This window comes from Martes martes (assembly GCF_963455335.1).
Source record: "Martes martes genome assembly, chromosome: 5".
Lineage (NCBI taxonomy): Eukaryota > Metazoa > Chordata > Mammalia > Carnivora > Mustelidae > Martes > Martes martes.
The window spans coordinates 12109037-12122885 of NC_137892.1; the positions used below are offsets into that span (position 1 = coordinate 12109037).

At 34.4% G+C, this 13849-nt stretch overlaps 1 protein-coding gene across 1 annotated transcript; it reads left to right on the top strand.

Moving 5' to 3' along the window:
- Window positions 1-3595: 3595 nt before the first annotated feature.
- Window positions 3596-4522, top strand: OR6F1 (olfactory receptor family 6 subfamily F member 1; the record flags this gene model as incomplete). The annotated part of the gene is made up of 1 exon (XM_080804301.1): window positions 3596-4522. One exon carries the CDS (start codon window positions 3596-3598, stop codon window positions 4520-4522), a length of 927 nt encoding a protein of 308 aa, XP_080660427.1.
- Between the last annotated feature and the right edge of the window lie 9327 nt (window positions 4523-13849).

The following is a 13849-nucleotide window of genomic DNA, read 5'->3' on the forward strand; positions in this document are numbered from 1 at the left end:
AGAGTATTAAATTGTCACCATCTCCCATAAGATTCTTGTACACATAAGCAATTACTTAATAGCAAATTGTTTACAGTATGGAGCTCATTAAGTGGAAGATTGAGATTGAAAAAAAAAGTAAAACGCCTACACTAAAGTTGAATGTAGCTAAGACAGGATTGGATCAGAAGGAAAGGAAAAATAAATAACATAGACTAAGAACAAATTTCAAAAGCTGTGGGAGATTGAGCTCATCAAATAGTACTGAATAATGATAGAAAATTGTGAAAATTTTAAGATAACAAAATGAAAAATAAGAAAGGGAGATAAAAGGATTGCAATAGAAATACAGTATTTTAAAATTGATAATATTATGGAATAAGAAAGCAGGGAAAATATAAGGTACAAAGACAGAGTTTATGGATTTTATATATATGCCAAAAAGAATTATAATTGGGTAAGTGAACAGGGTTATTCTGTACTTCCTGTGTTCTGTCCAATACCTGGTCACTGAATGGGTGAATTTGTTATCACAGATTTGTTCCACAATATATAACCATCATAGCACTTAATTAATAACTAAAATTTCCTATGACTCAGAAACAATGTAAATGAAGTTATTTTTGCTAAATATTGCATGTTTGTATGAAAACCAATTGTTTTTTAAGGATTCAAAATCATTTTCCAATTGTAAGAAATTAAAATTCTTTTTAAACTGTCATTAAGTTGTTAAAAACTCAAATTCTTTTTTAAAAAAGAATCAACTGGTTAGTTAATTGGAAAACTCAAAAAGCCATTTATTAAAAGCCAGTGAATTAAAAACTATTTATCTTAGATTGTATAAACTTTGTCATTTGCCAAAAGTCCCCTTAGTTTTCCTATTTAGAATCAGTACTAAGAATACTCAAATATACAGCAATATATGCAAATTTTAAAATGTGGGGCATAATCATCACATTCTTCAAATAAGAAAATATTATTCAATCATGATATCTGACAATTTCAGCAATATAATTTAAAACCAAATCTGATAGTGCCATTTTGTAATATGGTGATGGATGTTCAGTTTATTCTCTAATCTGTAGCCATCACAATTTGATTTTTAAATTTTAAAAATGGAAAATAATATAATTATTTTATTGACATTACTTACTAATTTAAGATAAAATCATTTCATACTAATAGATTTTAGAATACTATTGACCAATGATTCTCTTTGAATATAAATGAAAATATAATTTATTTGAACCTGTCAGATACCATAGAGACCTATGTAAAAAGAGTCTCTGAAAGCAACAGCTCCTATGTGCTAAGGCTCTGCTGTTGAACCCACAGAACTTACAGTCCCAACTCCACCTGGGATAGCTTCTATAGCTTCCATGTTTTTCAGTTCGCTCATCTTTAAAGCTAGTAGAATAACAATAAAATCAAAGTAATATGATTTACAAAGATCATGTTAGATAATAAGCTAATGACTTCCAAGAAAGCCTTCACTATAGGTTGGCTACTGTTAGATGTTTCATAAATTTACCTTTATATGTCAGCTTCTTGACTACATTTTTAGTTACATATCAAAGACATTAACAATGTCCATGAGTTCGTTGATCTAGAAAAACTCTTACATATATTGATTGGCCATGAATGATACAGATGTTGGATATAAAAACTTTTTAAAATTTCTTTTCAGTGTTCCAGAATTCATTGTTTATGCACCACACCCAGTGCTCCATGCAATACATGCCCTCCATAATACCTGGTGGTGGGTATTATGTAGGATATAATAACTTTAAGAAATATGTGAAAATCATTATGTAGTGTATTTGCTGAAGCGCCTTTTCTCTATATTTCTCATTGATCTGTCTCATCCTTAATTTCTAATTTAAGATATGATTATTTTCTTTATTAGAATAATTAATTAAATCTAGATCCTTTACTACTTAATGAACCAAGAGAGTCATATGATCAACCTGTTCCTCATATTCTATATATACTAGATTTTGCTCAGATTAGAGTCCTCAGTAAGTGATGCTTTCTGTAAGTTTGTGTGCAATGAAGAATCACAGGGCTGACCCAAGATGACTGAATTAGAATGTATATTTTGATATCACCCTCAAGTAATCCACACATCCATTTGAATTTGGGATTACTGCTCTAGAGTACTTTGAAGTCCCATTCTGCCATAAATGAGGTACACCTATGTTAGATCCATTTTCTTTGTAGATCCACTTGTAGTACAAATATGATTGTTGACATTAGATACATGTAATTAATCTACTAAGATATGTGGAACTAGTATTTCTCTTGGAGGGCATGAAAATGTAATATTTCATCATATTAAGATGAAGAAAAGGGACATTCTTTCATAAGGGAATGTAAAGACTAAAGATGTCAAAGTCTACTTGGACTTTGTTCAGATTTTCCTTCTCAAGTGTAAGTTTTAGTCACCTGCATGTTTGATAGTAAGGGCTCCCAATTTATCTTCTAATTTATAGATTCTGTTCTTAAAAAGAAGCGTTCTTTTGGATTATACAGTTTAAAGTAATTTATTTAATGGTTAACATAAGTGAAAAGTGATGATCTTAATGATAAAGAGAAAAATATTTTGAATATCTGAAATAAAAAATGACTTAACTAATATTATTTACTATATAGTAAAAATTATCACCATCATCATTATTTTTCTGGGAACTAAGGACTGTACTTGTCATGAGCACCAGATGTTATATGAAAGTATGGAATCACTAAATGGTACACCTGAAACTAATATCACACTCTGTGTTAACTGGAATTTAAATTATTCTTTTTCAGAAAATAACTAGTTTCAAAGTAATTTTCTGCTTTTAGGCTGTTCTCAGTATAATCAGTCCAAATCAGTATCAAGATGTCTTAGAGGCAGGAAGCAGTTGCCTTAAATGCCTTGTCCAATATGGAAATACTTTTAGTGTAAAGAAGGTATCACATTAATAAGTTTTAAACATGAAATTTTCAATGTCAGAGAAGACAAAATTAAATTTTCAATAATTTAAAACTTTTTTATTGTTTATTTCTGAACATTATTTTTAAGGTCAGAGCTTAAAATTAGAAGACCAGTTCAAAAGCTGTGTCAAACGTGAAAGTGACTAGAGCCTACATTTGAGACACAAGACAAAAATAAAAGAAAAATACATATTTTCATTTAAGGACCAGCCAGAAAGAATCTAGTTACAAATTAGTGAATTGTGTCAACAAGAAGCAGTCATCCTTTTGTGTGTTAGGTGTAATCTGTGGCTGTGGTTGAGCATGTCCAGCAAAGGATGATGCAGGTCCAAAGATTGGGTTTGAATCTTAGATCTGAAGTGTAACAATGGGTGCAATCTTTGCAAAAATGCTAAAATGCTTCACTTGTAATTCTCCTCAACCACTAACTGCTAATAAATAGCACACATATCTCCATATTATTAAATTACTTGACATTAACCAAATACAGAACAGGCACCCAACATATGTTAGACTGTCAGTTTATATTCAGTTACTGAAGGATTCTCATGAGTCCTTTTTATTTCTCTAGGACTGTGTGTTTGGATCAAAAGCCTCAGTGTGTGGCCTCTGTTTACCAGTATACCTCAATATGTCTTCAATGGGCCCAGACAATGCAACTCTCCGCCAGGATTTTCTCCTCCTTGGCTTTCCAGGTTCCCAGGTCCTTCAGCTCTCTCTTTTTATGCTTTTTCTGGTGATGTACATCCTCACAGTGAGTGGTAACATGACTATTTTGATGTTGGTGACTACCTCCCACCAGCTACATACCCCTATGTACTTCTTTTTGAGCAATCTTTCTTTCTTGGAGATTTGGTATACCACAGCTGCTGTCCCCAAAGCCCTGGCCATCCTTCTGGGGAGAAGCCAAACCATATCATTCACTGGCTGCCTTTTGCAGATGTACCTTGTTTTCTCACTGGGCTGCACAGAGTATTTCCTACTAGCAGCCATGGCTTATGACCGCTATCTGGCCATCTGCTATCCTCTACACTATGGGGCCATCATGAGCAGCCTGCTCTCAGCACAGCTAGCCCTAGCATCCTGGCTGTGTGGTTTTCTGGCTATTGCAGTGCCCACAGCCCTCATCAGCACCCTGTCCTTCTGTGGTCCCCGCACAATCAACCACTTCTTCTGTGACATTGCACCCTGGATCACCCTATCTTGCACCAGCACACAGGCAGTGGAATTTGTGGCCTTTGTGATTGCTTCTGTGGTCATCCTGAGTTCATGCCTCATCACCCTCGTTTCCTACATCTTCATCATCTGCACCATTCTCAGGATCCCTTCAGCCAGTGGCAGGAGAAAAGCCTTCTCCACATGCTCTTCACATCTCACTGTGGTGCTCATCTGGTATGGGTCTACGATCTTTCTTCATGTCCGCCTCTCCATCAAAGAGGCCTTGGATCTGACCAAAGCTGTGCATGTCCTGAACACTGTGGTGACTCCCGTTCTAAACCCCTTCATCTACACTCTCCGTAACAAAGAAGTAAGAGAAACTCTGCTGAAGAAGTGGAAGGGGAAATGAACTGATCTTAATAAAACAGAATTCTGTAAATTATCTTCTTATCTCCCCAGTTAAGAATATGGAGGGAAAAGGAAAATGTTCCTTGATATAGGAGAGGAAAAAAAAAAAAACTGAAGGGGAAGAAAAAAAAAACTGCATATACTTGCTCTACTTTTTAAATATATGATTGGAAATGAGGTTCTCAATATAAGTACACCAGACTCTTTGAGGGGAAAAAATGTGTACACTGAGTTAGATTTGTCCTTCACTTTCTTTTTTTCATCTAAAAATTATTGGTTTTTTTTATTATGTTATGTTAGTCACTAGACAGTACATCATTAGTTTCTGGTGCAGTGTACCAAGATTCATTGTTTATGTATAACACCCAGTGTTCCATGCAATACGTGCCCTCTTTAACACCTTACTTTCTTTTTTTATTTAAATTCAATTATCTGACATATAGTACATCATTAGCTTTTGATGTATTGTCCAATGATTTGCTAGTTGTGTTTAACACCCAGTGGTCCTCACACTGCATGCCCTCCTTAATACCCACCTGGTACTACAGCTTAATACACCTGGTTAATACATTCCCCCACCCATCCCTCTTCTGTAACTCTGATTGTTTTCAGAGTCCAGAGTGTTTTACGGTTTGTCTCCCTCTCCGATTTCTTCCCATTCAGTTTTCCTTCCCCTCAGCTATGGTCCTCTGCCCTATTCCTTATAGTCCACATATGAGTGAAACCATATGATAATTGTCTTTCTCTACTAGACTTATTTCACTTAGCATGATCCCGTCCAATTCCTTCCATGTTGATGCAAATTGTAGGTATTCATCCTTTCTGAAGTCTGAGTAATATTTCATTGTATATATGAACCAGATCTTCTGTATCCATTCATCAGTGGAAGGGCAGCTCATCTCCTTTCACAGTTTGGCTATTTTGAACATCACTGCTATGAACATTGGGGAGCATGTTCCCCTTCTTTTCACTACATCTGTATCTTTGGGGTAAATACCCAGTAGTGCAAATTCTGGGTCATAGTGTAACTCTATTTTTAATTTTTTTTTAGTAACTTCTGTTCTCTTTTCCAGAGTAACTGTATCAGTGTGCATTCTCATCAACATTTTAAGAAGGTTCATCTTTCTCCACATCCTTGCCAACATTTTCTGTTTACTGTCTTGTTAATTTTTGCCATCTGGTATAAAGTGGTATCTCATTGTGATTTTGATTTGTATTTCCCTGATGACAAGGGTTGTTGAACATTTTTTCATTTTTTCATATTATTCATTTATATGCCTTCTTTGGAGAAGTGTGTGTTCATAACTTCTATCCACTTCATGATTGGATTATTTGGGTTTTTTGGATGTTGAGTTTGAGAAGTCCTTGACTTTAATTTATAAAACTAGGTACTCATGAGAAGAGTGTATTACTAAATAAGCTTTAAATTATTGTCCCTTTTAAATTTTGCCTTGATCATGTAAGTAAAAACTTTTAATAACTGTACTTGTAAAATATGAAGTATGAGAAATAGGAAAAGGTTGAATTAATAAAAAGATAACGAAATTAGAGTGTACTATTAATTCAGCATACTGTTTTCTGGATAAAATACAGTAAAACAAGTATATATAAGATGAAAACTATCATGTGTCACGTTTGTTTAACAAGGATAGTTAACAAAGCAATCTAAAAAACAGATGTTGAAAAGTGAAAAGTAGATAAAGAGGACTGCAAGAGGGTTTGAAAAAAGCAATAGAAGTCCCTTACATAAAGTTTTGTCTCTAGAAAAGAAAAATAAAATACTAATTCTTATTGTTATCATGTCACCAAGGTTAGAATATTCAGTGTCTTCAGTGGAAAAACTACAGGAGAAAAAAATTTGATAGGTATTTGATTTACCCTGATCCTGTTTCTTAGGAAGAAAGATACTTTTTAACCATCAACCTATCAAAGATTCATTTCCCTCTCCTTATCCCATTTTCCATGGCTGTATGTTAGAAGCAGCAAAGAAGGGCTTGGCAGGCTAACCCAGTCGGATACAGAATCTGTCCCATTCTACATTGGCTTACACACATAAAAATATGTGCTTCTCAAAGGAGAAAAGCCTGTGGAACTGAGTAGAAGCTATCCCTTAGATTCTTTTTTTAAATTAACATATAATGTATTATTTGCTTCAGGGGTACAGGTATATGATTCATCAATCTTACACAATTCACAGCACTTACCATACCACATACTATCCCTAAGTCCATCACCCAGCCACTCAATCCCTCTCACCCTCTCTCTTCCAGCAGCCCTCAGTTTATTTCCTGAGAATATGAGTCTCTTATAGTTTGTCTCCTTCTCTCGTTTCAACTTGCTTCATTTTCCCTCCCTTCCCCTATGATCTTCTGTATTGTTTTTCAAATTCTTCACATCAGTGAGATCATATGAAAATTGTCTTTCTCTGATTGACTTATTTCTGTTAGTGTAATACCCTCTAGTTCCATCCACATACTTGCAAATGACAAGATTTCAGGGTTGTGATGGTTGCATAGTATATAATATTATCCAGGCTCTTTCCATTGTTTGGCTGTTGTGGACGTTGCTGCTATAAACATTGGGGTGCACGTGCCCCTTCAGATCACTACATTTGTATCTTTAGGGTAAATAACCAGTAGTGCAATTGCTACCCACTAGATTCTGTTTATTTGTGCTTTTTGGAAACTTTTTTGGGTTCCCAATCAAAAGTGAAGTGGGGGGAGGATAAAACAAGAAGACTACACATTTGAATGGAATACAATAAAATATTTCATTGTGAGAGAGAAATTTTTGAAAACTATATCTATGTTGAAAGTTTGCCACTTGAAGTACCATAATGAAATGATGTACATGTAATCCAACTTATTTTAGTTACTGTGAGCAAGTGTTTCAAATACATAAAGTTTCTAAGCTTTGAAAATTAAAAAAAAAACACAAAAGATTGCACAGAAATGGTTTTGTTTGTGGTGATGATATCATGTGTATATGAACATGTACAAAACAATCAATTTGTATATATTAGATGTATCTTTTTTGCTTTTGTATCAATTATACCTCAGTAGAACTAAAAAAAATCCTAATATAACTTTTTGGGGATTTCCAAGAACCACTATTTTTAACAAGAATCAGAATGCTAGCAATTCGGGGACTCTTCTGATTCCATACAAATTTTAGGATTATTTGCTCCAGCTCTTTGAAAAATATCGGTGGAATTTTAATCAGAATGGTATTAAAAGTATACATTGCTCTGGGCATTAAAAGTATACATAGACATTTTAACAATGTTTATTCTTCTGATCCAAGAGCATGGAATGGTCTTCCATCTTTTTGTGTCTTCTTCAATTTCTTTCATGAGTGTTCTGTACTTCCTTTAGTAAAGATCCTTTACCTCTTTGGTTAGGTTTATTCCCAAGTATCTTATGGTTCCTGGTGCTATAGTGAATGGAATCGATTCTCTAATTTCCCTTTCTGTATTTTCATTGTTAGTGTATAAGAAAGCCGCTGATTTCTGTACATTGACTTTGTATCCTGCCACGTTACTGAAATGCTGTATGAGTAGTAGTAGTTTGGGGGTGAAGTCTTTTGGGTTTTCCATATAAAGAATCATGTCATCTGCAAAGAGAGAGAGTTTGGTTTCTTCATTGCCCATTTGGATACCTTTTATTTCTCTTTGTTGTCTGATTGTTGTTGCTAGGACTTCTAAAACTATGTTGAACAAGAGTGGTGAGAGTGGGCATCCTTGTCGTGTTCCTGATCTCAACAGGAAGGCTGCAAGCTTTTTTTCCCATTGAGGATGATATTTGCTGTGGGTCTTTCATAGATAGATTTTATGAAGTTCAGGAATGTTCCCTCTATCCCTATACTTTGAAGCGTTTTAATCAGGAACAGATGCTGGATTTTGTCAAATGCTTTTACTGCATCAATTGAGAGGATCATGTGGTTCTTCTCTCTTCTCTTATTGATTTTTTTCTATCACATTGATTGATTTGTGAATGTTGAACCATCCTTGTAACCCAGGGATGAATCCCACCTGGTCATGGTGGATAATCTTTTTAATGTGCTGTTGGATCCCTATGACCCTGCAATTGCACTACTGGGTATTTACCCCAAAGATACAGATGGAGTGAAAAGAAGGGCCATCTGTACCCCAATTTTTATAGCAGCAGTGGCCACGGTCGCCAAACTGTGGAAAGAACCAAGATGCCTGTCAATGGGCGAATGGATAAGGAAGATGTGGTCCATATACACTATGGAGTATTATGCCTCCATCAGAAAGGATGAATACCCAACTTTTGTAGCAACATGGATGGGACTGGAGGAGATTATGCTGAGTGAAATAAATCAAGCAGAGAGAGTCAAGTATCATATGGTTTCACTTATTTGTGGAGCATAACAAATAACATGGAGGACATAGGGAGATGGAGAGGAGATGGATTTGAGGGAAATTGGAAGAGGAGGTGAACCATGAGAGACTATGGACTCTGAAAAACAATCTGAGGGTTTTGATGGGGTGAGGGGTGGGAGGTTGGGGGAGCCATGTGGTGGGTATTAAGGAGGGCACGTATTGCGTGGATCACTGGATGTGGTGCAAAAACAACGAATTCTGTTATGCTTAAAAGAAATTTTAAAAAAAGAAAAAAATCAAAATGCTAGTTTCTGAGTACAAATACCAATTCTGCTTCAGTGGGTGAACCCCCAACTCTCAAAAAACATAAGCAGTTGCTACTATCAATCTCAATGAAAACTATATTTAATACTTTGCTCTAGTTCTGTTGCACACCTCACTGTATCCAAACTAAGGAAATAGTCTTCAGCTTCTGAAGTCAATGAGTCAGTTTGACATGATATTATAACAAAGATATAATAATAAGTGAAGGAAATCAGTGAGAATCAGTAAAATATATTCAGTAACTCCACTTTTTTCTTTTATGTGATAAAGAACACTAAGCATAATTTGTGTGATATATTATCATGTGAATATACTTAACAGCTGTCCATTTTGCTTTGTTTTCTTTCTTTCTTTTTTTTTTTTTTTAACAGTGATTTTTTTCCCAAGTTTAAACTCCAGCCAGGTAACATAAAGTGCAACATTAGTTTTAAGTGTAGAATTTGATTCATCACTTACATACAACACCCAGTGCTCCTCACAAGCGCCCTCTTTAATATCTATCACTTCTCTAATCATGTGCCTGCCCACCTTCCTTCCAGTAACCATCAGTTTGTTTTCTATAGGGAAGAGTCTGTTTCTTGGTTTGTCACTCTCTCTTTCTTAATCCCCCATGCTCATTTGTTTTGTTTCTTAAATTCCACATATGAGTGAAACCATATAGTAATTGTCTTTCTCGAACTAACTTATTTTACTTAGCATGATATTCTCTAGTTCTATCCATGTAATTGTAAATGGCAAGATTTAATTCTTTATTTTTATGACTGGATAATATTTCCCTGTGCATATATACCACATCTTCTTTATCCCTTTGTCAGTTGATGGACATTTGGATTCTTACCATAATTTGGCTATTGTAGTTAATACTGCTACTGGAGAAAAGGGGAACCCTCTTACATTGTTGGTGGCAATGCAAGTTGGTGCAGCCACTTTGGAAAACAGTGTGCAGATTCATCAAAAAATTAAAAATAGAGATATCCTATGACCTTGCAATTGTACTACTGGGTGGTACAGTGTACTGGTAGTACTGGTAGTATCAGGGTACATGTGCCACTTCAAATAAATGTTTTGGTATTTGGGGGGGGTAAATACCTAGTAATGTAATGCTGACTCTTAGGGTAGTTTTATTTTTAACTTTTTGAGGGAACCCCAACACTGTTTTTCAGAATGACTCCACCAGCTGGCATTCCCACCAATAGTACAAGAGGCTAGTCCTTTCTTCACATCCTTGCCAATATCTGAAGTTTTTCGAGTTGCTAATATTAGCCATTCCAACAAGTGTGAAGTGATATCTTATTATAGTTTTGATTTGTGTTTCCCAGACGATGAGTGATGTTGAGCAACTTTGATTTATTTATTTATTTACTTACTTACTTACTTACTTATTTACTTATTTATTTAGTACTCCAAGATTCATTGTTTATGCACCACATCCAGTTCTCCATGCAATACATGTCCTCCTTAATACTTACTACCAGGCTCACCCAACCCTCCCTCCCCTCCAAAACCTCCAGTTTGTTTCTCAGAGTCCACAGTCTCTCATGCATCATCTGCTTCTCAATTTCCCCCAATTCACTTTCCCTTTCCTTCTAATGTCCTCCATGTTACTTCTTATGTGTCACAAGTAAGTGAAACCATATAATTAACTTTATCTGCTTGGCTTATTTCACACAGAATAATCTCCTCCAGTCCCATCCATGTTGATACAAAATTTGGGTATTCATCCTTTCTGATGGCTGTGCAATATTCCATTGCATATAGATAGAACATATCTTCTTTATCCATTCGTCTGTTGAAGGGTATCTTGGCTCTTTCTAAGTTTGGAGATTGTAGTCATTGCTGTTATGAACATTGGGATACATATGGCCCTACTTTTCACTGCATCTATATCTTTGGGGTAAATGCCAAGGAGTAGTTATATATATACACACACACACACATATATGTACACACACACACACACACACACACACATTATTGGGACCTACAGAACATTTTTAACATAACAGTGTGATACTGACAAAAAATGGAAAATAGATCAACAAATCAGAATAGAAAGAGCAGAAATAAAGCTATGCTTATATTGTCAATTAATCTATGTAAAAGAGGCAAGTATATACAATGGGCAAAAGAAAGTGTTCTTTATAAATGGTGCTGGGAAAACCGGACAGCTAAATGAAAAATAAATAAGTAAGGAAATAAATAATAAATAAAATAAAAACTGGGCTACTTTCATAAATAATGCTACAATAAATACACTGTGGTGCATGCACCTTTTGAAATTAATGTTTTTATTTTCTTTGTGAAATGCCTAGTTGTGAAAATACTGGGTTGTATAGTAATTCTATTTTTATTTTTTTAATAACCTCCATAATATCTTCTACAATGGCTGCACCAAATTTGCACTTCCATGTTGGTAAAGAGAACCATAATTTATCATCTATCTATCACTTATCTATCTATCTATCATCATCATCTATCATCTTTATGGAGTGAGAGCGATAATGGAATATTACTTAGTTATAGAAAAGAATGAGACCTTTCTACTTGTGCCAATATGGACCTGTAGGGTATTATGCTTAGTGAAATATGTCAGACAAAGATGAATACTATATGAATTTGTTTATATTTAGAATTTAAAAACAAAACAAAAGAAAAAAAAGCAGAAACAAACCCATAAATACAGCTATTAAACAAATGGCTTCTGTTGCAGAGGGGTAGATGAGCAAAATAAGTAAATGGCATGGGAAATATAAGCTTCCTCTTATGGGATAAAAAAAAAAATCATGGGGATAAAAGGCGTAGCCTATGGAATAGAGTCAAAGGTTTTGTAATATTTTGTGGTGACAAATGGTTACTACAGTTGTGGTGAATATAGCATAATGTATAGACTTGTGGAATCAATATGTTTTACACTCAAAGTTAATATAACATCGTGTGTCAACTGTGCTTTAGTAAAAGAAATAAGAATAGTGTCTCTGGGTGTGATGCATAAACAATGAATCTTGGAACACTGAAAATATAAAATTAAGCTAAAAAAATAAAAACTGCAGAGGAGGCTCTTTGACCCTCAAAAAATAAAAATAAAATAATAATTAAAAAAGGAATAGTGTCAAAAAAAAAAAAAAGGAATAGTGTCTCTGTCTCCTAGTCTCTGTGGAAAGGTGGAATCTTAACTTTGTAACTGCCAGCTAACATAAATGACCTAGTTACAGTTACACTGACCAACCTTTGTACGTTTTCACTTCTCTGACTCTCCTGAGCCCCACACATTCACCTCCCTCATTCTCTTTTTAGAACTTCACAATAACCACTACTAAAACCAGAATGGAGATCAGCATTTCCTTTACTGGCAATAGTTCTGAATAAAATCTTTATTTCATAGTTCTAACAAATGTCCAGCTGTGTTTATCTTTTTTTTTTTAAGATTTTATTTATTTATTTGACAGATCACAAGTAGGCAGAGAGGTAAGCAGAGAGAGAAGGGAGGAAGCAGGCTCCCCGCTGAGCAGAGAGCCCGATGCGGGGCTCGATCCCAGGATGCTGGGATCATGACCTGAGCTGAAGGCAGCCGCTTTAACCCACTGAGCCACCCAGGCGCCCCCAGCTGTGTTTATCTTTGACAACATTATCTTTCTATTTATTTAGATCATTTTTAATTACTTTTAGTTTTTTGTAATTTTCAGCCTACATATTCTGTATACATTTAAGTATATACCTGATTACTTCATATCCTTTAAAATGATGTTAAATAGAACAATGTTTTCAGTTTTAGTATATGTATGTTCATTCTTAATATGTAAACATAAGGATGTCTCTTTGTACTCATGTTAATTATGAGTTTTTATTCTTATGTTTCTGTTTTTGTTTTCTGTAGACTCCCTGAATTTTTTGCATGAGCAATAATTCAAGAAGGAAAACTTTACTTCTTCCTTTATACACTATATTCTTTTAATTCTTTTAGTTATTGCTAGAAAAATGCAGTATTTTGTTGAATAAGGATGTGAAAGTGGGCATCCTTGACTGGGTTCCTAACAGGGGGTAGAAGCATTGAGTCTTTATTACTTGTGGTGTCATATATACAATCTTTGTAGATGTCCTTGAAGTGAAAGTAATTTCCCTTTCCTATTGCTGAAATTCTGATCATGCATGTGAACTTAATTTTATCATTTTTTTAATCTTTTGCTCATTATCAAAGTGGATTATACAATTGATTTGCAAACCAGCATCACATACCTAGCATAAATCTCATTGTTCATGATGTATACATGTTTTTTACACACTTTTTTATTTCATTCATTAGTATTTTATTAAAGATATTATATCTGAATGTATAAGACTTATTTGTCATAAGAAATTTTGTACTTTTATTTTTTAGGCTCTCTTTGCATTTTTGGTGCTCTTCATGCTTAATAAATATTTTATTTTACTGAAAAAATGTATAAAATTTGTTATAATTCTTATTTAAAATTTTGGTGAAATTCTTCAGTAGGCCTACTTTTTTTTTTTGGACAGGAATCCTTTGATTATGAATAAATATCTTCCATGGTTTTGTTACTATTTGTATTATCTATTGCATCTCCACTGAGTATTGTTAGTTTAAAACAAGAAAAACAAAGACAAACCAAGAACAGAGTCACTTCTGTTAAGGCCACACCAAGA